This window comes from Poromitra crassiceps, assembly GCF_964638095.1.
Source record: "Poromitra crassiceps genome assembly, chromosome: 18".
Lineage (NCBI taxonomy): Eukaryota > Metazoa > Chordata > Actinopteri > Beryciformes > Melamphaidae > Poromitra > Poromitra crassiceps.
The window spans coordinates 15674250-15698193 of record NC_139636.1 but is presented as its reverse complement, the minus strand read 5'-3'; the positions used below and the strand labels follow the sequence as shown (position 1 = coordinate 15698193).

At 41.8% G+C, this 23944-nt stretch overlaps 1 protein-coding gene across 2 annotated transcripts; it reads right to left on the bottom strand.

The window, feature by feature from the left end:
* Window positions 1-6268: 6268 nt before the first annotated feature.
* kras (v-Ki-ras2 Kirsten rat sarcoma viral oncogene homolog) lies at window positions 6269-20158 on the bottom strand. Of its 2 annotated transcripts, XM_083655163.1 has the most exons (6): window positions 19925-20158; window positions 17094-17211; window positions 16152-16330; window positions 15186-15345; window positions 10950-11074; window positions 9563-9702 (listed from the first exon to the last, which is right to left on the bottom strand). In XM_083655163.1, exons 2-5 carry the CDS (start codon window positions 17202-17204, stop codon window positions 10955-10957), a joined length of 570 nt encoding a protein of 189 aa, XP_083511289.1. In that variant the 5' UTR covers window positions 17205-17211; window positions 19925-20158; the 3' UTR covers window positions 9563-9702; window positions 10950-10954. The 2 variants fall into 2 exon arrangements, with proteins under 2 accessions (XP_083511290.1, XP_083511289.1); XM_083655164.1 differs by lacking the exon at window positions 10950-11074 and having other exon boundaries at window positions 6269-9702.
* Between the last annotated feature and the right edge of the window lie 3786 nt (window positions 20159-23944).

The following is a 23944-nucleotide window of genomic DNA, read 5'->3' as shown; positions in this document are numbered from 1 at the left end:
GCTTTCTTTTATCAGACCTGCAGGCTTCTCTCAGCGCTGTCCCCAGATTACAGCTGAGAAGGGGGGGAGGGGGTGCTTGAGTGACAGGCCTTGGCCTCAGCTGTCCCTGGAGGGGGGGGGGGGGGGGGGGGTTTGTGATGGCTGCACTGACTCGCACTTCTCTTACCATTTTCTGACTGTCAGGCTGAGAGAAAAGCTATCGCTGCATAATTCATTAGATCTCCTTTCTTTTCCACTCGCGGCTGCCGTGTGTGGCAGGTACCACAGGCCTATTGTTTAAGAAGAAGGAGTAATGGAGCTTGTCACAATAGGTTCACATTGTTTATTGTTCACACGGCAACAGTTTGGAAACAGCTCGGCTTCCGAGTATAAAATAGTCTTCTCTTTACCTCCAACACATCGAGAGGTGGGGCTATGAAGGCAAACATTTAATCATCATCTGTGGCGTTCTTTTACTTGCCACATGGAGAATAACAGGGATTTAATGGTCAACTATATAATTATGTCTATGAGACTCATACAAACGTGGGTGTACACAAAGGACTCTTTTTCAACCAATTACCCCGGCATTGAATACATATGATACGCCTTGTCCTTTTGAAGCTTGTGTACTGTCTCTGGTCGTGATCTCCATGGCATTTATTTCTTGGCAAAGGGCAAGGGAAAATATCAAAGCTTTGATGTTACATGACATCCCCTCACAGAATGTACCGAAACAAGCGTCCCCCGTCCCCCTCATGAAGACGCCAGAGGAGATATTCTGACATTGTGGTGGTAAATAAGGGCTGGTGAGCAGGGACTGAAACTCTGCCATAATAGGAGACTTGCTGACCTCTAAAACACCCAATATGTGTACTGTAGCCTATATAATATGTCAAAATATCTCTACTGAGCGCAGAAAATATTTTGACAGCAGCACTTTTTTTCATATTTCTCTGCCAACAGAGTTGACGGGTCATGTTTTCACCCATGTCTGTCTGTCTGTCTGTCTGTGTGTCTGTCTGTCTGTGTCTGTCTGTCTGTCTGTCTGTCTGTCTGTCTGTCTGTCTGTCTGTCTGTCTGTCTGTGTGTCTGTCTGTCTGTCTGTGTCTGTCTGTCTGTCTGTGTGTCTGTCTGTCTGTCTGTGTCTGTCTGTCTGTCTGTCTGTCTGTGTGTCTGTCTGTGTGTCTGTCTGTCTGTCTGTCTGTCTGTCTGTGTGTGTGTGTGTGTCTGTCTGTCTGTCTGTCTGTCTGTCTGTCTGTGTGTGTGTGTGTGTGTGTGTGTGTGTCTGTCTGTCTGTGTGTGTGTGTGTGTGTGTGTGTGTGTGTGTGTGTGTGTGTGTCTGTCTGTCTGTCTGTCTGTCTGTCTGTGTCTGTCTGTCTGTCTGTCTGTCTGTCTGTCTGTCTGTCTGTCTGTCTGTCTGTCTGTGTGTCTGTGTGTCTGTCTGCAGGATATCTCCAAAGGTTATGAATGGATTTGTACAAAACTTTGTAGAAAACTAGGTAATGGGCCAATTTAGAGCTGATTTCCACGCCCACTGTCCAAAAGGGGGTGTGGCAATGGGCGTGGACAAACACAAAAAAGCACCTAACTTCTAAACGGATGCACGTAAAAGAATGAAACTTGGTAGAAAGGTTGGTCATGACATGAGCCAAGGACAATGATGACATTTCCACGCCCACTAACCAAAAGGGGACGTGGCACTGGGCGTGGCCAAACACAAAGGCGCCTAACTTCCAAACAGATTCACGTAACACCGCAAAACTTGGAAGGAGGTATGCGCGCCGTGTGTCCTCTAGTTGGCTCTATGTGTGCATAACTTTGTCAAAAGAAACAGAGACAATGAGATCTAAGTACAGATGTCTGCTTCAGGTTAAAGCTACCATAAAATTGGACAGATGATATGATGATAAAGATAATAAGTCATTTTAACTAAAAAGTCTTATTATCTTTATCATCATCATTATACGTAGATGTGTTATGAGGCTGTTTTTTTTTAATATATTATTTGCTTCTTGTACAGGCCCGGTTCTACGGGGGTGAAAGAGCACCATCCATTGTACCCTCAGTTTAATAATTTGCACCATCAATTGAAATTTGCATCCGCGGCCAATATTACTGTCTTACAGATGCTGTAAGTGGGCTCATTTTTAAAGGTAAAGTGAAGATACATAATGAAACTAGAAGAAACAAGGCATCCATTGGTATCAACCTAGCTTGTCGGGAAGGGGGTTAAATAACGCTTTAAAGCCCAAAAAACTGGCCATTTTCAAAGTTGTCCCTTGACCTCTCACCTCAAGATATCTGAATGAGAATGGGTTCTATGGGTACCAACGAGTCTCTCCTTTACAGAAATGCCCACTTTATGCTAACCCCATACCGTTTTTGCAAAAACCATGCAGTTGCATGCAGTATAAATAAATAAATAAATAATAAAATAACTATTCTATCTGAATATTTCTGCATACTGACTGAGGTCACTAAAAAGTCTTAGAATTGCATGAATTGGGTATTACTGGAAATCTGAGACTCTTGTGTATTCAATTAGCCCAATAATTGGTCTCAATGCATGTGTGATGTTAGTCTCCATAATAACACTTCATTGTAGTGAGACAATTCATGTGTTCATCGGGGACCATGCTAGGTACCGTAACACCTACACTATCTTTCATTACTGTTGCCAGTCCACACGGTCGCTTCTAGTGCACCCCCACTAAATTCAGATGTACCCCAAGTCATTTTGTTCTGGACCCGGGTCCGTTCTTGTAGTACTGTATGCACCAGCCTCATGTTTATATATTTTTCAATTTTTTCAATTTTGAGAAAAAGAATCCCGTATCATCTTATTGTTACCAGATCAGAAAAAGCTAACTAAACTCGGATCCCCTGCCACCAAAGGTAATTTCATAAACAAGTCAAGTCTAATCAGTTCTATTCATACAGGGCTTAACAAGGCTCATTGCAAAATGCTTTGCAGAAAAGGAGGACATAAAAACAGAAATGAGCACATTTTAAAATAGTGGGGCACACTCTCTGTGTGTGTGTGTGTGTGTGTGTGTGTGTGTGTATTTAGTACTGGGAAACACCAGGGCAGCAAGACACAAAATGCCAGCCTGTGGGGGAGAAAACAAACAGAATAGAGTAGCTGCCTGGTAATGTGGAAGTTAAAGGTGCATTAAGTACGTTTTTTATTGTCCCATAGCAAAAGATTGCCCTAATATATCTGTGGGGGGTTGATAGGGTGCCTGGATGAAATGGAGGCCATGACGCTGCTGGAATTGGATTGGCCAAGTCCTCAGGAAGAGTGCAGACTCCATCAGGAGTAGCTGTCTGTCAGAGCCAGAGGGCAGGAAGACAAGAGCTACACAGACAGAGCCGAGGCCCGAGGAGCAGTGGAGAGACAGATACGAGTCTCTGCTCTTTGTGCCAGCTAGTGAGATGGGAGTGAGTGAGTTAAGTGAGTGAGTGAGTGAGTGAGTGATATGGGTGCAGGCTGATCAATACCAGTGACTCAACGATTACTTTCTGGCTCTTCTACCTCTTTGCTAGATGTTTCTGATGGTTTTCTGCTCTACTCTGGTTACAGTCTCTATGGTGAAAATGTGATTTTATTATATGTGTCAATTACATAATGTAAACTGTGCCAGAGATCTGTCTATGTTGAGCTGTCCTGCACAGCCACAGCGTGAAATTGAGAATCTGGCAAGCGAGACTAATGTTGATGCAATTCTTTGGTCGCCAATAGAGGTCAATAAAAGTCATAGAATACTTAAAGCCCCTTTGAGGTCAATTGTAAGCAGTACTAACAAAATGACTGGGCTTAATTGCGTAGAAAGTGTGATTTGCTGATATTGACTAGAAGCTTGTTCAAAAGGGACAAAACCCTTACATTTTCTAACCAGCAAATGGCCCATTGCTTTTGAATTGCTTGTGCAGAAGATATTTCGCCAAACAAGCTAATATTAATTCTATTTAAATACACAAGCTTGCAAACTAGCGTTAGCTAAATGTCTTCTTAATGGTTGCAGCCATTAAAAAGACATGCAGCTAATAAGCAATGTACATACTAATTGAACCTGGACTGTAAGCACACACACATCCTGAGAAAGGGATGGCAAGTGCATGGGGGTTACATGGGGGATGGTGCACATAATACAATCATGTCTAAAAATTTGCTTCAGAAAATAAATAGCCATGTAAAATACCCAGGAATATTTTTAAATCAATAAACATTAATGAGCCATTTTTTATTTTATTTTGATCCAATAATTCTTTAACCAGACAGTTGTGTTGATGCAGAGCCTCTGGCCAGCTGTCACTACCCCTTCACAGTGCTTCTCAAAGTGGGGTCCTTGAGAGGGTTGATCAAAAGTAAGAGCGCCCACATCCACTCAACACAGCAGGTGCAGGACTAAGAAGCAGTAATCACAAATAAAAAGCAGAGTCCGCACACTGCTTAGAGATATCTCCCAGTAGATTTATTGACGTTTCGTTCTCACGAAGAAGGTCGTGAGACCGAAACGTCAATACATCTACTGGGAGATATCTCTAAGCAGTGTGCGGACTCTACTTTTTATTTCCTTGAGAGGGTTCCCAGCAAAAAGGAGACCAATTTATCGTCACTATAGAATCCCAACCATAAGTAACATAATGACACAATGTATGACTATTTTGGTCATGGATTTCATACACTTTCTGTAATAAAACAGCTAAAAGTTTGAAAATAACCCTCCCACTCTCCTAGCCCTGTCTTGCAGGAGCCTGGTGTTGGGGTCGTTAGGCTGATCGGGTGCACTCAATGGGCTTAAGAAGACCTTCAGACCATTCATTCTCTCTCCCTCGAGTCGTCACCGATGCACCTTTAATTCTGTTAATTTGTCTGCCATTAAAGTGGAGACTAACAACATTAAATTCCGTATTTCAAAGCAATTTCAAGTCAGCCTTACTTTAGTAGTTTTATTTTAGGGAACATTATAAAGCAAATATCCTAGTTTTAACTATACTTTTTACTCACTTACCTAAAAGTCGAGCAATTTGAACCAATGAGTACCGTAGATATAAAATGACGTTCAACTGATTATATCCAGAAAGAATGCCTCCTAAGGTTTATTTCCTCTTCTTTATCTACCTCTTTGTTCACTAAATCTTGCTTTCCAGATTTCTTCATAAAATCTGGATGCGGCAGCATTTGATAATGTGCAGTACTATTTTTTTTGTTTTTTTTAAATGGCTTTGGCCTTTTTGCTCTGCTGGAGCAGAACTCAGCTCAGGCCCGGCTGTGGCTTTCTCAGATCCCTGAACCAGATTGGAGTTGTGGATTCCCTTCAGTTGAAACTGTAACAGTTGAAGGGTATTTTTCACAGTCTCATGCCACAGCTTTGACTTAAGTCACCTTTAAATCTTCTGTCCAGTGAGATTTGAATTTTTGAGGCTTTTTTGCCTTTATTGTACAGGACAGTAGGTTGACAGGAAAGGTGGGGGGAGAGAGGGGATGACTGGCAAAGGACTACGGGTCGGATTCGAACCTGGGTCAGCCACGTAAAGGACTAAGCCTTGGTACGCGCTCCACCAGGTGAGCCACCGAGACGCCACCAGTGAGATTTATAACAGATTGGATAATTAGTCAATCATCCTCATGGAATTTAATATTTTAATAAGGAGACAAATTTAAATGGTAATTAAAGAATGTGAATGCCTCACTACTATGTGTAGCTTTCAGACAAATCAAGTTATTCCCACCCAAAGTGCGCTACACATGCCAATCAACGATGAGAGCAGTTGTGGTAAGAACAAAAGTTTAGCCCTCGTTTTGTTTTTCTGATGGAAACCTCTTAAGAAAGGCCTAAACTAGCCTGTCTGTCAGGAAGTGTGGGAGGTCAGAGAACTTAACAGCCCCTGAGTTTGCGGCAAGTTAGCAGATCTAGAATGAGGAAACAGTGCCACCTGCTGGCAAACATTCGCGTTCTGTTCAGACTTTGCAGACAATAGTCTGGAAACAAATGTTTTTCCCATACTCCCTTGCTTTTTCCATACTTTTCCAGACCTGGAAAATACTAAAATCAAATTCCATACTTGCGTAGGAACCCTGAATAGAAAAAACAAGGTGGTGTTACACGTCTACTTGGCATGGGGTTGTGAACTGTTGCAGCTTGCATGGTGTCAGTTGTGCTGCACCATACATTAAGGTTAGGTATAATCCTAAGAAACCAGTACATTATCACTTTCCATTATGATTGTATGACAGAACAAGAATCAACGAGAAAGAAACACAAAAGATGGGTTCCTCTTTACTTTGTTCTTTATTACACATTAAATAGGAGTGGTGAGATTCATGGCAAAAAAATAGACTCATTTGAGATCAGATCACCACTCTACACTGCCCACAACAGCTGTGTTGTCAAGTGGTCATTCATTCACTCCCCTAGACCTGGACCCAGTCACACTCCCTAGTCACATACACAGAGCGGAGTGACACTCCATTAAAGCAACATTCATTTAGACACACCAACGAAACGAAGCACAAATTTACAAAATATGCACCTTTCAGTATCACAACTATACAAAGGTTGTTAAAATACGATCCAGGTATAAATGATACATTTCAGAAATCAGCTGTTGGCACGCAATAAAGGAAGAGGAACATTTCAAACATTTCGGTAAAACTACTTTTGAAACGGTATTGTTAACTAGTGGGTTTCATGATTGCATTAATAGTTCTTATCTACTTCATGAACAAAAAGAGGTAATAAACTGGGTCAAAATTCATTAATCCTCCTGAATGCAAAATGTTTCATTTCTGGGTTTTCTGTTTCAATAACACTGCTCTCTTAAAACAGCATTTTGTGTATTTCTTGAGCACAGTCATGACAAAGTCAATGTTTTCTCAGCTTGTCTTTCTACTATCTAAATGTTGTAGCACCTAATGCAAACATAAAGGCAAAATGTAAAAGCCCCGGGGGAACAACTTGAAAATAAGATGTAAAGGGTGAAATATGGGAAAGAAACTAGTAGTAGTTTTTTTTTTAATAAATTCAGACAATTTTCTCTAAAAACTAATTTTATGGCAATTATTGCCTCATTTACAAACATCAGTTCCAGTTACATCACTCCAACACACAAGCTTTGTGAGAGAAAATGACGAATTATTTTGCTGGGCAATCATTCTGTTGAAAGGCAGCCCGGCAACACTTTAGAAAATTAATCATAAAAAATAAACAAAAACTCTTTCAAAAGCTCCACAAAAGGAGGAATCTGAAAATCCATTTGGACATTTTGAACCTCTGTGACACCAGACTAAGGGAACCATCCCTAGGAGTTTTAAGAAAGGTGAGATAGTAGCTGAAAAGAAATATTATTGTAGCTTCCACTGAAAAGATGCTTTGTGCTATCTAACAAGTCAGACAGCCAGCAGAACAGGTCAACAGCATAGGAAAACGTGCAAGGCATATTCTGTTCGGATCTACAGTAGGACCCCTCAAATTTAACAGTTAAAACCGAATAGTAACGTAAAGCAATCGGATGACAAATTGTTTGAATTAAATATAAAGTACTCTATCATGTTCAAAGGGGGCTCTACCCTTCTCATTATTTTTGCAAAGAACAGTAATGCAAAGAATAGTGTCAGTATGAATTGAATCAATCCAGGATACAAGCACTGAAATAAAGATTAGCAGGAAATACAGAAGCGTTGAGGTCAACTGAGCCATGAGACATCAGCTTGTGACGAGGCGACATAAGACGACCTTGACCAACACCGTTACTGCTGCTGATCCCATTCTAATATCACTCAAAAGCAAGCGGGGGGAGACTTCAACTGGACTAGAAATCTCACGCGTTTCTTTTCTAGCCTCCCTCGCCCGCTCAACTGGCAGCGCTTGTTTCTACCTGCCGTGCCTCGTTGGTTTGCCCTGGCAGACGCAGCTCCCCCCTCTCAACTGGCATGTGTGGCCGCGGAACGGCGCCTTATTATAGTAGTGAGATCTTGGTGATCTGTTGGTCTTTTTGACCAGCAACATCATCATAGACCTTTTGATGTGTGGTTTTTGCAATAAACCGCTGCTGATTTCAGCCTCAGAAATGGCAAATACTGATGACAGAAAACTGAAAACCTAAGACTATGATGTCCACTTGGGGCAGAGTTCCTAATTGCTGGCTCTGTTAACTGTGTCATACAGTGACAGTTTGCAATTTCCCAGGTCATCAAGGACACAATGCATGCAAAAAAAGAAGTCTTATGTGTAGGCAAGAAATCGCTAGCCAAACAATACAAAGCATTGACAAATTAATAGCTAATTAGGGTGTTAAAACATTCTGGGAAGACATGCATACTTGTATCAATGACATAACTAAGTCATACCTAGGAGTCTTAAAGGTATACTATGCAACTATTCATACAAAAGTTTCCCCTCTCAATCATCACATACGACCCATAAAGTTGTGTGGCGGTGTGTTTATGTGCAGACACACTGCCCCCTGTCTGTATTTTCATGTTTTCACAATGTTTTGTTGTGTTCAGATTTTGGGACGTTTGTGGGCGGAAACATTCTGTGTGGTCGAGCGAGGCTGACAGTAAACGGGGAGAGCGAGCGGCGCAAAACCGGTGAAACGGCGGGATTACAAGTTTTTTTCTGAGTGAGTTTAACAGCGGTTATGTTATAAAAACACACACACACACACCTCCAAACCATGGCGGTATAAGCTCCAAACACCCCGCAAAACGCTCTGGGAAGGTGCAGAATTTCCTGGTTTCATTTGCAGAATGCACTCTGCTAACTCAGCTCTAATGTACGCGAGGTTATTGGCTGCCGCGACACCCCTTAACCCCCCCCCCCCCCCCCACCCCCACGTGGGGCTCTGAAAATGTTTCCGCCCACAAACTTCCAGAACACGGCAAAACACTGAAAACACTAACAAATACAGACAGGGGGGAGCGTATCTGCACATAAACACACCACCACACAATTCTATGGGTCATAAGTGATGATTGAGAGGGAAAACTTTAGTATGAGTGTATGTATGTGGGGTTTTTTTTAATTAAAAGGTTGCATAGTATACCTTTAAGAGAGATGGGAACATTACACAGTGGCTGGGACATTATTTGGATCTCATCCGACTAAGTGTTGGTCCTTTCTCTGTGTCTTTACTTTTTCTCTAATTGAATGGGATGAAAATGAATTCTTTGGCATCCCATACTTCAAAAGGGCATCGCAAAACGTCTGCAGGCCATGGCCTTCCAGCAAAGGAAGAAGTCAAATCAGGTTGTTAACTAGACATATTTGTCCAAAATGAGTTGTGACACAATCGACTCACAGCACAGCGGTTCTATAAAATCTTCCAATTCAACAGAGCGTTGTTGCTACAAAATCAAACAAGCTGCTGGACCAACACGTGCGGGCAAACTGGCACTAAACAGAAAATCAAGCTTATTGGTTTCCAAGTAGCAAATAACAAAAAAAAAAAAAAGGCAGAAAAATTGGGGGGTCATTTTAGTATTCAGTATGGTGGGTATTGAGAAAGAGGCTAATAATTTAGTGTAATGTACAAAATGTATTACTTAAACTGTTCAACATAGTTTCTTTTTAGTCTGTCTTGAAAAGGGGTGATTATTCACATAAGTGTACACTTTGTCTTGGACTTCTTTTTCTTCTTTTTGCCCTCCTTGCTCATCTTCTCCTTATGTTTCCGGATTTCTCGCACTAATGTGTAAAAGGCATCATCGACGCCCTGAAAAAAACAAGTCAAAACAATGCATGGTTACAGTGATTTTAATAGCAAAACGTCAAAAACAAGTGAATGCCATATCACACATTATCATTGCATTTCAAATTGGCATCGGTGTGTTCATTCCGCTTTGATTTTGAAGTGGAATTTCAACGACTTCTCAATTTAAATGGTGATACCACTCAATTCAAGAATCGTGTGTTAATCCTATAGCCTGGGACAGATCTAATATTATTTGTGAGCAATTCTGTCCCAAAGCCAGAAAAATAGAGACCCAAGAGACTCAATTATTTAATAATATCACACTGATGTACAGTCTGGAGCTTGTTACATATTGCCAATTTCTGACTTCATTCAATGCTTTTACAGCAACAGCAGCCTTAAATTATAGTAGTTTTGCCAATTTCTAATCAGACAATATACCCGCGATCTCCAAAAACCATCTTGGATACGGTCAAACTAAATGTTCCATCTTTGCTGTAGATCAGTGTGACACCACACATTAGAGAGCGGGTCAATAGTGGCGGTGCCTCTACAGACCAAACTGTCCTGAGGCAGCGCTGTGACATATTTCAAAAGTAAAAAAAAAAAGTCATCATCTTGTGTCTGTGCTGCCACACTCAGGCAGGCAGGGACAGGAATGATCTAGATATTGCAGTGAGTGTGACGTCGTGAACTGCAGAGCAAAGGGCCTGAAGTCACGTGACGTCAGGGTGTGACAGAAGAGACGGCGAGAAAAGGAAAGAGTGAAAGACAAAAGGGGATTTTGTGTCCGCAGAGAAAAAAAACTTTCCCACTCATCCACAAATACAACTTCCACCCACACAGCACTGTGACACGTCTCTGCCAGTTCCTTATCAACACACATCCCCCCTGGAAACGTTTCAGCACATGATTTGGACCCGGATTACAATGCAGCCGCCGTTAATCACGTGAGTCGGCTCACCAGCCCATACTTGGTTTCTTTCATGTTGATTTCAGAGCAGATTAGATCATGATCAGCCATGATGATACACAAAAGACACTTAAAAAGGGGGGAGGGGGGGGGGGGGGGAATCAACAGCTGTGCCAGCTTCCAGTTAGAGCCTCACCACAGCCGCAGTAGAAAGCAGAAGGTTAGCTTGGAGAGCACCAGTGAAGCACCAGGTCGTCGCTGCGTGGCCACTTTCCCCGCACCTCCCCCGGTCAAATATACCCCACCAACACACACACAGAGCTGGGTCGGGGGGGCGCGGCTGCAGTACACTTACCCCTTTCACATCACAACACACTTTTTAAGCTTGACACAGCGCGGAGTCTTTTCTTCCTTGCTGAGCTTATTGAGCCGGTACAGCCTGATCTCCCGTACCAAAGTGTAAAAGGCATCTTCCACTCTCTGCAGTATGAGACACAACTTGCCTCAATGTTGAGGAATACAGGAAGGGGGGGGGGGGGGGGGGACATATGGGTGCATGTGTTACACACTACAGATCTATCTATGAATGAAGGCAGGGCGTGTGGGTCTGTTTTAGTACAAAGGAGCCAAGCGGAGCAACGGTTTGAAAGTGAGGCTGTCTGCAGATGTCTGGGCCTGCTGGAACTTCCATATGTGCACTATGGCCCACTTAAAGGAAGAGTTTGGGAGATTCGCATATTTGCCATATTCCCGGTACTTTTTTGTTTTTATCCTTTATTTAACCAAGGTCATCACATTGAGAATTCCATCTCTTTTTCATGTGGGCCCTGGCCAAGAAAGCAGCATGCAGTGAATTCCACATATAATAAATTAAAACCAACACAAGTAAAAAAAACAAGACAATAGGGTCACACGAGAAGTAAATAAACGTACTAAGAGGAGAAGATAGATGCCTTTCTTTTCTCTGTGCATGTAGTAGAAAAATGTTGAGCGCTAGTTAGATTAGCACAATGAATGGTAGTCAATGGTACTGGCTAGCCTGCCCCCGTTAACATGAGCAAAAACAAACAAAAAACAGAGAGGGGGGGGGGGGGGGATACTTCGATAGTGCTCACGTGGCGTAATCCAAGTCTCCACAAGCCCTGAGATGCCAAGTTGACTTGAAAAGACGTCATTTTAGTTTAAATCTGCACTGTAGCAAGCTACAGTAACTGCATTACACATTCTTTGAATTCTTTGATCACCTGGTCCTACAGTGAAGATTTTGGCGAAGAACAGGGTCTAAATTGCGTCTTTTCAAATCAACTTGGCATCTCAGGGCTTGTGGACTTGGATTACGCCACACGTTTTTGCTCAGGGTAGACTAGCCAGCACCACTGACTACCATTCATTGTGCTACGCTGCATGGAATGAACTTCGAAAAACTCTGAAACTGCAGGACTAGAGAGATTTTACTATTAGAGAGATTTTAAAGAACGAGATGGGCCAATGTCAATGCTTTGGTGGATAATGTGTCATGCTTACTTTTCATTAACGTGACGTTCTCTCCTCAGCAACCCTTTGCAAAGCCCGCCTTCCCCCCTTTTCTTACCTTTTTACCTACTCTCCAATCTCCTCCCTATCCCGTTCAATCTGGGCTGTTCCAGCTCAACTTGATCAGCTTGCCTTTGATGTTCTTGTCTGTGTTTGTGTCTTGGTTCATTGTAATTTGTTTTTAAATGCTGCCATGTTGGCCAGGTCTTGCTGGAAAGAGAGATCATTGATCTCAAGTGACCACCTGGTAAAATAAAGGTCAAATAAATCAATAAAAAGCTAACTAGCACTGACTATTTTTCTACTACACGCACAGTGAAAAGAAAGGCATCCGTCTTCTTGTCTTACTATCGGGAAGATAGCAAATCAAAATGTGTTATGGCCATATGCTCTTTGGGGATTCTATTTGGGAGATTTCCCACCGAGAAGTCTGACAAAAGCATAATACTGAGATTTGGGAAACAATGAGTAGCTATGAATGTTAGAGACAGTTGCTGGTCCAATAGTAGCGGCACCATGTGGACAGTGAATCACACGTACATCCCAGGTAGAGATTGGTGGAGAGTAGGGATGCACGATGATATCGGCACGTCATCGGCCGATATAGGCTCTCAAATGAAGTATCGGCATCCGATCGGCCCGATACGAACATTTCTGCCGATATGACAGGCCGATAGGATGAATCGTACAGTTTTGTTGGAAAGAAAATATTGCATAAATAAACTATGGCATGTTTTACACAACCTAAGTTGAAGTAGTTTTCCTATTTTAACCAGTGAATGTGTACATTTTGAAAAGCATTGTATTTATTTCTGCATCTGCCAGCGGACCATCACGATAAGAGTAGGCATAATAATGTGTGTGCACTACTGGAGAGACTCAATGTTCTCTGAAAACTTTATACACACACATATATATATATACTGTATATATATATAGTATTGGCAATCAGCCAAAAGAGTTCTTAAAATATCGGCATATCATATATCGGCAAAAAAAATCCAATATCGTGCATCCCTATGGAGAAAGCTGTAAGAAATGAATCATTGCATCATTGGGTTCCCCGCACCAAAAGAAGCTGTGATTGCCCCAGATTTAAAGAGATCAGGAAAGGATGTGTGTATAGATCACTGTCAGCCACTCTGCCACACAAGGCCATGCGCACACACACGCACGCACGCACGCACGCACACACACACACACACACACAGGATGCAACTATGCCACGGCACAACCTCCAGCACCGGGCCATAGTTACATTAGCCAGAAGCAGAATCATTATCCCTCCCAGTAATTACCCAGAGTTTGTCCTTTCATGCAGATTCCATGGCATATATTTACTGACTTGTTGATTCATTATAATGCAGGATCCATTACAGATGGCCCTCATGATGAAATAATCCATGACAAAGTAGCATGCACTAGTTCCATTATCACCCATAAATAAAAAATCCCAGTTATTGGCAATTAACAAAAGAGTATTTAACAATACGCAGCACATTTCCCCAGACGCTTCCAAGCAACATTATTGCAAAATAAAAAATACCATTAGAGCCTCTTGAGTGTGACACAAATCAAAAGCAGCACAAGAGTCAAGACTTTAACATGAAATACGATTCAAGTGCAAATATTATCAAGCCGTTGCAAGGACACCTGACAACCGTTACGAGCTTTTCTCTCTACAGTCATGTAAATGGACTCTGCAGTGAGGACAGCTTGCATTCAGCCAATACCCTGGAGACCACATGCAAGCTCTCCCCATTCCAAATGCTCCACTAGTGATTCCCAACGTGTGGCCCGTGGAGGTACTGCAGGTGGGCCGGCCAACCACTTTTTTTTCTCCTTTTTTTTGTGATACGTCCCCCGGTCTCCCACCTATCATTCATTCGCCCTATTTTCCTACTTGCATATAGAGTGTAAAGGAGCCAGGACAGCCAATAAAATGCATTTGTTTGGGTCATGTGGTTTTGGACAACCAATAGAGACACTGCGGAGCGCGCCATCATTCAGAAACCACGCCCAAAACGGGGGAAAACAAAAACCCCCCCCCAATCCTGGCGTGTTGCACACAAAGATCATATATACAGAAGATGAACACTCAACTTACTTCCTTGACAGCTAGATACACATTTTTCTTCTCACCAATTCTCAATGTTGTTTTGCTCAGGAGTACAAAAAAACCTAATTGGCGATTTTTTTTTACATTTGTTGTCTGCGCAGCCCACAACACAACAGCTTTTAGCTATGTTTAATTCAAGGAAAATTACGCTGGTGTATGGGAGTGAATGGAGAGCTTTCCCCCGTGATGGGCGTGGCCTATTTCATGCAGTGTCTCTATAGAAATACAGCACCCACAGTATCCGCAGATGGAAGAATTCTGACTCTGCTCTTTAGATAGTTTTGCTTTCAGCAGTGATTCACAGTAAAACATGACAAATACATTGTTACACCATCGGGATTCGTTTTTCTGCACAAACACTTCATTCAGCATTTTTGGGTTCCTCATGATAAAGAAATCATAATTTCCTAAAAATTGATTTTCTATTGCTTGTGTGCATTTGCGGTTCTGTGGGTTCATAGCGATTTCCATGTGACCTAAATGGGCTGGTCTTATAGAGGAGATTGTGCTTGAAAGATCTACGCCAGGCCTTTTTTTAATTAAAGCCCTGCTCTGGCGGTCAGGAAGGGATTGATTTCTTTCTGTTGTTGCTCATCACAGTTTGTCTCAACAAATGTGTTATGCACGCAAAATTTTTGTATGTGGATGGATTATTAATTTGCCGTATGCCCAAATTCATATGTTCTGTTAATGAAATAAAAACGACATAGGTTAATACGTCACCTTAGTCTCGTGTGTTGATCAGAGTTGTGATTAAAGGGTTGGGTGGGCCCCGAGAAGATTTTCAGATTTCAAAGTGGGCCGCGGCATTCTTAAGTTTGGGACCCACTGCTCTACTGGATTGCAATGGAATACTACAACAGTTCTGTGACATACTAACTAGTTCAAAGTGAGGTATGTGAGTGTGGAGGGTGCGGTCATCTCCGGATGGACTCTCACCTGTCTGGTTTTGGCTGAGGTCTCAATGAAGGGGATGCCGTAGCTGCGTGCTAAGTCCTGAGCCTGCTTGGTGTCCACTGTCCGGGACGGGAGGTCACACTTGTTCCCCACCAACACCATGGGGACATCCTCAGAGTCCTTCACACGCTTGATCTGTTCTCTGGACATTGACGGGAAAAATTGAGAATGAGATACACCAAGTACATCAACATGCACAACAATAACAATAATAATAATAATAGGTTCCTTCCTACACATTTTTCCATTTCAAAATTCCATAATTTTCCATACTAAAATTTCCAGACTTCTCTGTAGATTTCTCAGACCGTATTTGACATCGGAACGCCAACAGGTTCTCGTTCCTCCAGCAGAGACACCAGCTCTTCCTGGTTTAAAGAGACTCGGAGCACCGGCTCTCTTCCTGGTTATTTGGCTGAGTCCTTGGCCAAAATACTAAACTGACACAAATTAGACTACGGACCCCCAGTAAATAAGATTTTGTCCCAGGGTCCCGCATCTGATATGATTTTTGCTTTTAGATGTTTTATCATAGAAAGTGTATGAAACCCGTGACCAAAATAGTCATACATTCTGTCACAGTGTTATTTATTCATGGAATTATAGTGAAAATAAATTATACCCTTTTTGCTGGGGACCCCCTGGAACCCCCTCAACGACCCCTGGGGGGCCCCGGACCCTCATTTGAGAATCACTGCTCTACAGTTTCAGAACTTAACTGAGACCAAACAGATTCTACCTTCTGATCTTTAAACGTCATTTGCGCTTGCATTTCTCCTTGCTTAGCACATCCACTTGACAGTTTTAAACTGGTATCATTAGCTCTGCCATAAGAATCGGCAGGTTTGTGTCTCACCGCGTTCCTACTAAAGTGTAAATCATAATGAGGAGCACTGAATAGGCAGAGGAGCCTCTGAAAGACTCTGTGGACCATAGCCCTAAGCTCACCTATAGTGGTGAATGTCCTCGAAGGACTTGGTGTTGTTGATGGCAAAGACACAGAGGAAGCCCTCCCCTGTCCTCATGTACTGGTCCCTCATGGCGCTGTACTCCTCCTGACCTGCAGTGTCCAGGATGTCCAGCAGACACGTCTCCCCGTCAATCACCACCTGCTTCCTGTATGAGTCCTGCAAGAGGAGGGGTCAAGAAACTGATCAGGAGTGCCAGACTTAACGTATCAAGTATGAACTTAGTTAGCAGCTCAGTAATAAATAAATAAATGCAGTCCATCCATAAATAAAAGAAAAGTGACGGCTGTGAGTCAGGTAATTTGAGTCATTGTGATAAGTGTCATAATCGTCTGCAGTGCAATATCATGGTGCAAGAATTTAGAATGGTGCAAGACTGAGAAGACGGCATTCAGATTCAGCACGAGACATCCTAGTTCTCTGTTAATAAAAAGGCTCTCCATCTTCCAGTCTTTCAAGTTGACAGGTTTCAGATAATATAATGGGCTCTTAATTTCCACTGTGACAAAGCACTCAAGCATTTAATCACACTGATAAGTAGTATCCATAATCTGATTGAAGGCTGGTAATCACAGTCTGATGGAATTAATTAATATTGTTTTAGATACTATTTTGTATTCAAATAACATAGTGAAGCTCTAACGTGCAACGGCACATAAATAATTGATCAAAATTATAATCTGACTACCAGGACGGCTCATTCAGCTCCGCCTGAGAAGGCAGGCAGGCAGGCAGGCAGACATGCATGAAAAATGATCAAAAACCTGTTTGGTGTCTTCTAAGAGTGAAACCAGAAAAACCTGCCATAACTCCACTTTTAGAAGAGTTTCTTCTTGTTCCCCCCCATACCAAAATACACAGACAACCAGACAGTCTCACTCGGATGCGCGCACGCACACACAGACGCACAAAGCTCCTTTACCTCGATGGTGGGGTCATATTCATCCACAAAGTGGTTCTGGATGAGCTGGATAGTGAGTGCGCTCTTGCCCACGCCTCCAGCTCCCACCACTACCAGCTTATATTCTGTCATGATTCACCTGTGTCAAAACAAAAGATGCAAAATTGTATTGGTCAAATAAAGACTTTTCAAGCACATTATACTCAGACAGTTACAAGGACACGCATGCTACACAGCAATCTGGTACAGTGGCAACCCATTACATTCTGGACACCATCAAAGCCTCCATAACACAGGCAATTCTGTGGATAATTAGATTTTATCCCCGTCCACTTCATTTCGCCTTTCATTTTGAGAAATGCCCATTTTTACATTCTGCAAGAGAAATTGGCTAAGAAAGCGCAATCACCAAACATAGAATACGTTTGTATTCCAATTTCACCAACTAGAGATTATGTGTAAATTTGCAAATGAATTATGGAACGCAGCTACATCAGTATCAGCCTTGAAAATGGAAGGCAATTAGCGATGAAACTCTTCAAAAAATCTCATTTACATATAAATTATACCTGTGACACAAAAATAATGTACTTCAAAACACCGATTGATCTGGTATTGGTTGAGGCGGAATAAACAGGCAGTCATAAATCCTTCCATTTACAGCAGAAGTTCTCATCATACTCCGAAGTCTAAATCTGGCAACACATGCAAAGTTATTTTCTGAGTAACAGCTACACAACAGCAGCTAACGCCCGGGCATAAATCTATGACATTACATTAAGGTTTCAAAAATTGATGACAAGCAACTGCGGGGAGGCTCTCTTCTATTGAACAGCTTTGTAAAGCAGCAGTCATCAATAGTGACAGTCGGCCTTTTCAGAAGTTACAATGCATGCTGCTGCACCCTGCACAGCGCTCTGCACAGCACTCTGCACAGCCTGGAGTCAGGGAGGAGTTACAATAAATATGACTGCCTTGTCTAGACAAACAAAAATGAGAACTTGTGGTTTGGTAGGTATTTGGCTAGAGATGGTTTACTTTTACTACACTAGTCTGTTTTGGAATTGATGCCTAAAATGTAAAATGATACACTGTATTATCTGACATTTCAAATCCTACAAAGTCCCTCATTAGTATTGCACAATGGTTAGGCTGTCCTGTGCATTAAGAAGTCCTGCCGTTACAGTAAAAGACAGTGTCTTATCTTTGAGTTCCAGGTTGATAAGACCACAGACAGGCCTTTCCCAAAACACGACTCAAACTTGCTCACAATACCGGTGCAAATATTGCCGCTTGTTGCCATCTGATTGCCTATTGAAAGCTACACTATGATTGAAAGTGACAAGACTCACTCTCTGCACTCAAAAACCACCTGACCCCCCAAAGCCCCCCAGAACTGAAATTCACACCCCTGTCATCTGCTACCATCTTCATTATCCTATTTCACTCTGTAACTCATGTATTTTGCATTTGTACTTGTATTTTTATTTGTATTCTCTGTATTTTGTTTATGTGAAGCATATTTGAGTACTTAGAAAAGCTCTATAAGTCATATCTATTATTATTATTGACCAGGTAACATTACTTGTATGACAACTTGTGATACAACTAATGTCAGCTGTCATCATGCAATCAACAACAAGCATGGGTGTAGTGGAGGGTCAAAACAAACACACACCTATTGGCAGACATATCCTAATGTAAATTCATAGTATATACATGTACCGTACATGGTTTGTAGTCGGGGTCAAAAATGAACACCAGCCAAGTGGCTGGTAGATTTACTTCACTCACCAGCCCCAAACAAACAATGGCAATCTAGTGAGTGGCTGGCAAAAATCCTTAACATTCATTAGCCATTTGGCTGGTGGACAAAAAAGTTAATTTTGGACCCTGTTTGACTATGAACCCGATGTAAGCGGCTGTGGTCATTAAATTGGGGAAATCTAAAGATAGATTTGTGTGCTTGCTTATAATGCTTGGATGGCATAGTGTACCCACCTTTTTAAAATTACCAGTAGTACATCACTGACAAGGTTATATCCGAGGAAAAACGAACACTGCTTTCACCAGAGAATAAATAACAGATAGGGCTAATGATTGACGGGCTGATGACTAAATTCAAATTGTGCTATAGCCTATGGGTGATTCTATAAGAGAAAAGTAACTAGGCTACTAGCCTACTTTGTCAAATATGCTAGCGTTTGTAACAGCTCATAACCTGCTACCATTTCCCTACAAGACAGGCCTTCCCACTTTTCATTGATAGTCCCTACGTTCAAACAAGCCAAAACACATAAAGCCAGATTCCAAGTCTAAATGAATTATACTTAAATTCACTATTCACAAGGCCAGAGGGTTGCCAGATTGAGTGTTTGAAGTCAAGCGTCTGGAAACCTGTGAGGGCTGTTTAGCCGAGCCCTGTTGTTGGCTAGCCTAGCCTTGGAGCTCATCCACAGCCTACATGCAGGCTAACTAGCCCCTGTGAGCCAACCTTAGATGATTTACCAAACAGTTTACTATTGCAAACGTGTCTGGCTGGTATGCTCGACACAACTCAGTAAATTTGCCTGTATTTCATTCAAAGGGGTACATGCAGATTTTGAAGCCGCCATAGACAGGCTAGCCCAAAGGTCTGCATTGCAGGGCCACACATTAGGTTAACAATTGGGCGTAGTTTGCACTGACAACGATAGGCTACTTTCACCAGCGGAATATTTCCCAAATAAATATATCGTTCAATTACCACAAAGCGGATACATTAATCCATGATACTACGTTGGGGGATACAATGTTGCAACCGTCAATCCCTAAACGGACACACATGTATCAATCTTATCCATTTGTTTTACCTTTTAGCGTGTGGAGTTCCGCGTCCTGAAGTAGCGACCAAACAAGTCAAGCTGATAATCCTCCTGTTTCACACGATCTCTGCATTTCCTTTTTCACACCGAAACGGCCGCATTTACGTCGGTCTAGCGTATTTCAAAAGCCAGCAGGAACATGCACAAGTGAGCAAATTAACCGATTGAACTTTCCATTTGATCCAGCAGTGTCCTGTCCTGTCCCCGGCCTAGCTGCTCAGGTTGGCCTCCTGCACGCGAATATGGGCGGATACCGGGGCGCACTTTACCCAGAAAGCATAGCTGGGGATTTCAACCGGTTTTGGGCATATCGCTTGCTTTATGTCGCAATGTGAGGGGTAACAGTAACATGCTTTATTTTGTCCATATAACATCTACCATTCTGTTGTGTTTGACAGGTTGTGATTCTATCACAATCTGAGCTCTGGAGTCTGGTTGCCTCATTTTGCCGTAATGTAGCCAACAGGTTAATGCGTTTTGTTGTTTGTTTTTTTCAATTAAATCGCATGTAAAACCAGTTAAAAGTGATTCATACATTGACCAAATGTTCATGAACGATATTGTAACTATGTAGGTCACATGGTGTCAGTTTCAGGACATCTCCTTTCAATGCGATGATCCCTCTGCTGCCTGCTGCTGCAGAGTCAACACAGCCTAGGGGGCGACTCCACTATATATAGGCTCTAAATATAACTGGAATGTGCTGGAGAGACGTCATTCCCAGGCAAGGAAATGATTTGGCAATCCCCTGTCAGTTTTCCTGGGCGTTCACGAGTATCCCTTCTGCGCATTTTTTGTGCATATAGCATATATATTTAGGCAATGTTACTAGCACATAAACACATTAATTCAGTCTGGAAAGACAACAAGCACAGCAGATATTCAATCCACAAATTACACCCATTGTAAATTAATTTTTTTTAGGGACTATCGTTCGATAAATAAATAAATAAATAAATAACGTTAAATAAATAAATAAATAAATAAATAAATAAATACATTTTTGAAGATATTACGAGTCCATGTATGGACAATATAGGAATAAAACAGTGAACCAAAGATAGCTAAACACAATTTTATAATTTTACTACTGAGTACCGACACATTACTCAACTCTGGAAACCACAGCTCTGTCTGTGTTGTCTCTAAACAAGTAAAAACTGTGAACTGTTTGAAACTATATGTTTTAGTGTTTAGATTAAATATATTCCATTATTAGGCAATAGGCCCAATCTTTTGTGATGACAACAAAAAGTAAAATGGTAGATTCTGATATTTATTATGATTTATGATTTAAACACTGCGGTCATATAGCCTACTGTACACATTATGCCAAATCATTTTATATCTTGCTGTCTGAATGGAGACAGTGGTACTACTTTCATTTTATATCTTGCTGTCTGAATGGAGACAGTGGTACTACTTTCCATCCCTCACTCACTCACTCACTCACTCACTCACTCACTCACTCACTCACTCTCTCTCTCTCTCTCTCTCTCTCTCTCTCTCTCTCTCTCTCTCTCTCTCTCTCTCTCGCTCCCTCTCTCTCTCGCTCCCTCTCTCTCTCTCACTCACTCCCACACACACACACACACACACACACACACACACACACACACACACACACACACACACACACACACACACACACACACACACACACACACACACACACACACACACACACACACACGATTAGAATATGACTATATGACTAGGGATTAATGTTATTTATAAATAGTAAATTATATGTTACTTTAGAGGTGCCATGGCATCATATCAATAAACATGGCATTTAAAATAATTCATAAATAAGTGTTTATTTGTGTACACAAATATTAATGATGAATTTCAATGTTCTGTTTTTAACATTATACCCCATAAACATACAGCAGAGTTTGTAAGACATATTCTAACATGATGGCATACAGATTAGTATTGTAAACTTTACCTGTATCTGGTGGCTAATAGCGCAGTATACTTTCCCATAATGTAATCCATCGCAAATAAACAAAACTTGTATAGTGCCACCATGGAGATAAGAACTATTGAGGGCAAACCATGGGGCAAACTAAACAACAATCACTTTATTGACAGCCACAATGTCATTATAGGCCCAGTTCATATTGTCTCACTGTGGATATACCTAAATATCACAAATAGGCATAGAATAGATCTCTACTCTCAAACTATAATTGCAGGTGTGAATTGAATGAAAATGTTACTTGGGAGTTTACCTTTTCCCCCTAATGATGTTGCAAAGTGTACTGTCTATCTACAAAGCATCACAACTTCATTGCAAAATATAACCATATTCCCTAGCCTGGTGGGCTGTTCCCATGATGCCACATTAATACCAACACACAGTGGTTCTCAAACTTTTCCTCATCAAGGACCCCTAAACTGACACAAATTAGACAATGGGAGATAAGATTTTCTCCCAGGGTCCCTCATCTGATAAGATTTTAGGGAGAGAGACTGAATGTTCTAAAGGTCTTCTTAAGCCCAATCAGTGCACCGGGCCCAGGTGCACCCAATCAGCCTAAAGACCCCAACACCAAGCTCCTACAAGACAGGCCCAAGTGTATGAAACCCACGACCAAAATAGTCATACATTCTAGTGAAAATTATTAGCCTAGCCTTTTTTGCTGGGAACTCCCTAGAACCCCCCCAAGGACCCCACTTTGAGAACCATTGCTTTACCATACAGCTTGTGGGATATGCTGTCATTTGTTTATAATCGTCTGTTAATTTGTTACAATCACCAGTTATGTTCCTACCAAGACAGGTGGTGATGTAACAGGATTTTATAGGATTTGTCTAAAATTACCCTACTGGGAACTTCACAATTTAAACTAATCAAATCAAATCAATTAAATTTCCATACGAAAGGGTTTGCATGTAAATATGTAAATAATGTAAGTAAGGCAATGGCATACTGAGAATGAAGTGCAAGGGATTTGAAAAGTGACTGAGAAAGTAACTGTTTTCAGACAATAACTGACACATTAATTGAGGAGCAAGTTGTCCAAGAGCACATTCCTATTAACTTCCAGATTACACAAGCCTAAAACCCAGGAACATGAATACCTCAGTGCACCCCCCCCCCCCCCCCCCACACACACACACACTTGATCACTAGAAAAAACAATCTGACATCCCTGTTATGGCCAAAAACTCTCATCCACATGAAGGGCTCAGTTTTCCTCCCTGCACCAATCATATTTTACGTCACAAGGGGGCAGTAAGTATCCATTTATATTGCCAGGGCCTACTTTACTTTATTTCACTTTACTTTATTTCATTTGTCAGACGCCTTTCTCCAAAGCGAGGTACAGAGGGATAAAAAACAAGCATAGATCATGTAACATACATAGTGGAAAGCAGTGATAATGAAAAAGGTAAATAAGATAAAGAAACAAAAAACAATTGACAGTTTGCGTTAAAAACAAGTCCGTGAGCAGCATATAAGGGAGATGAAGAAGAGATGAAGAAAAGAGATGAGTTTTTAGCCGATTGCGGAAGATGGGGAGAGATTCTGATGTCCTGACCATGGGGGGGAGCTCGTTCCACCATTTGGGGGCGAGACAGGAAAAAAGGCGAGCTTGAGAGCGGCCCTTGAGCCCGCGAAGCAAGGGGGGGGCGAGCCTACTCAGCTGTTCTATCTCCATGCTGGAGAATGTCTTGTGTATACATCAACACCATTTACATAACTTGTGTGTCAGTTCTTATTGGAAAGTGCAAATACAAGTCATTGTACAATCATCTGTATTAGCCTCCCCCCAAATGTCAGCCTAGAGGCCCTGGTTTGTTTCATGGACAGTTTTGAAGGTGTGGTGTGGTGAGGAAGTAGATCATCAATCATTTTAGATTTCACTAACAAAAAAGAACAAACACTGCAATATTTCTATAGGGAATTGGAGTGTGGCTGTGGCAATCAATCGTGGGCTAGAGTCCAAGTCTCAAGTCTTTGAGCTAGAGTCCAAGTCAAGTCTCAAGTCTTTGGTC

Bases quoted from the DNA above. Each gene is read 5' to 3' on its own strand.
- kras (XM_083655163.1), bottom strand. From the start codon at position 17,204: ATGACAGAATATAAGCTGGTAGTGGTGGGAGCTGGAGGCGTGGGCAAG. The intron at 15,346-16,151 runs GTGAGCTTAGGG...GTCAATGTCCAG, and splicing joins GAGGACATTCACCACTATAG to AGAACAGATCAAGCGTGTGA. The intron at 11,075-15,185 runs GTGAGAGTCCAT...CTCATACTGCAG, and splicing joins CCTCAGCCAAAACCAGACAG to AGAGTGGAAGATGCCTTTTA.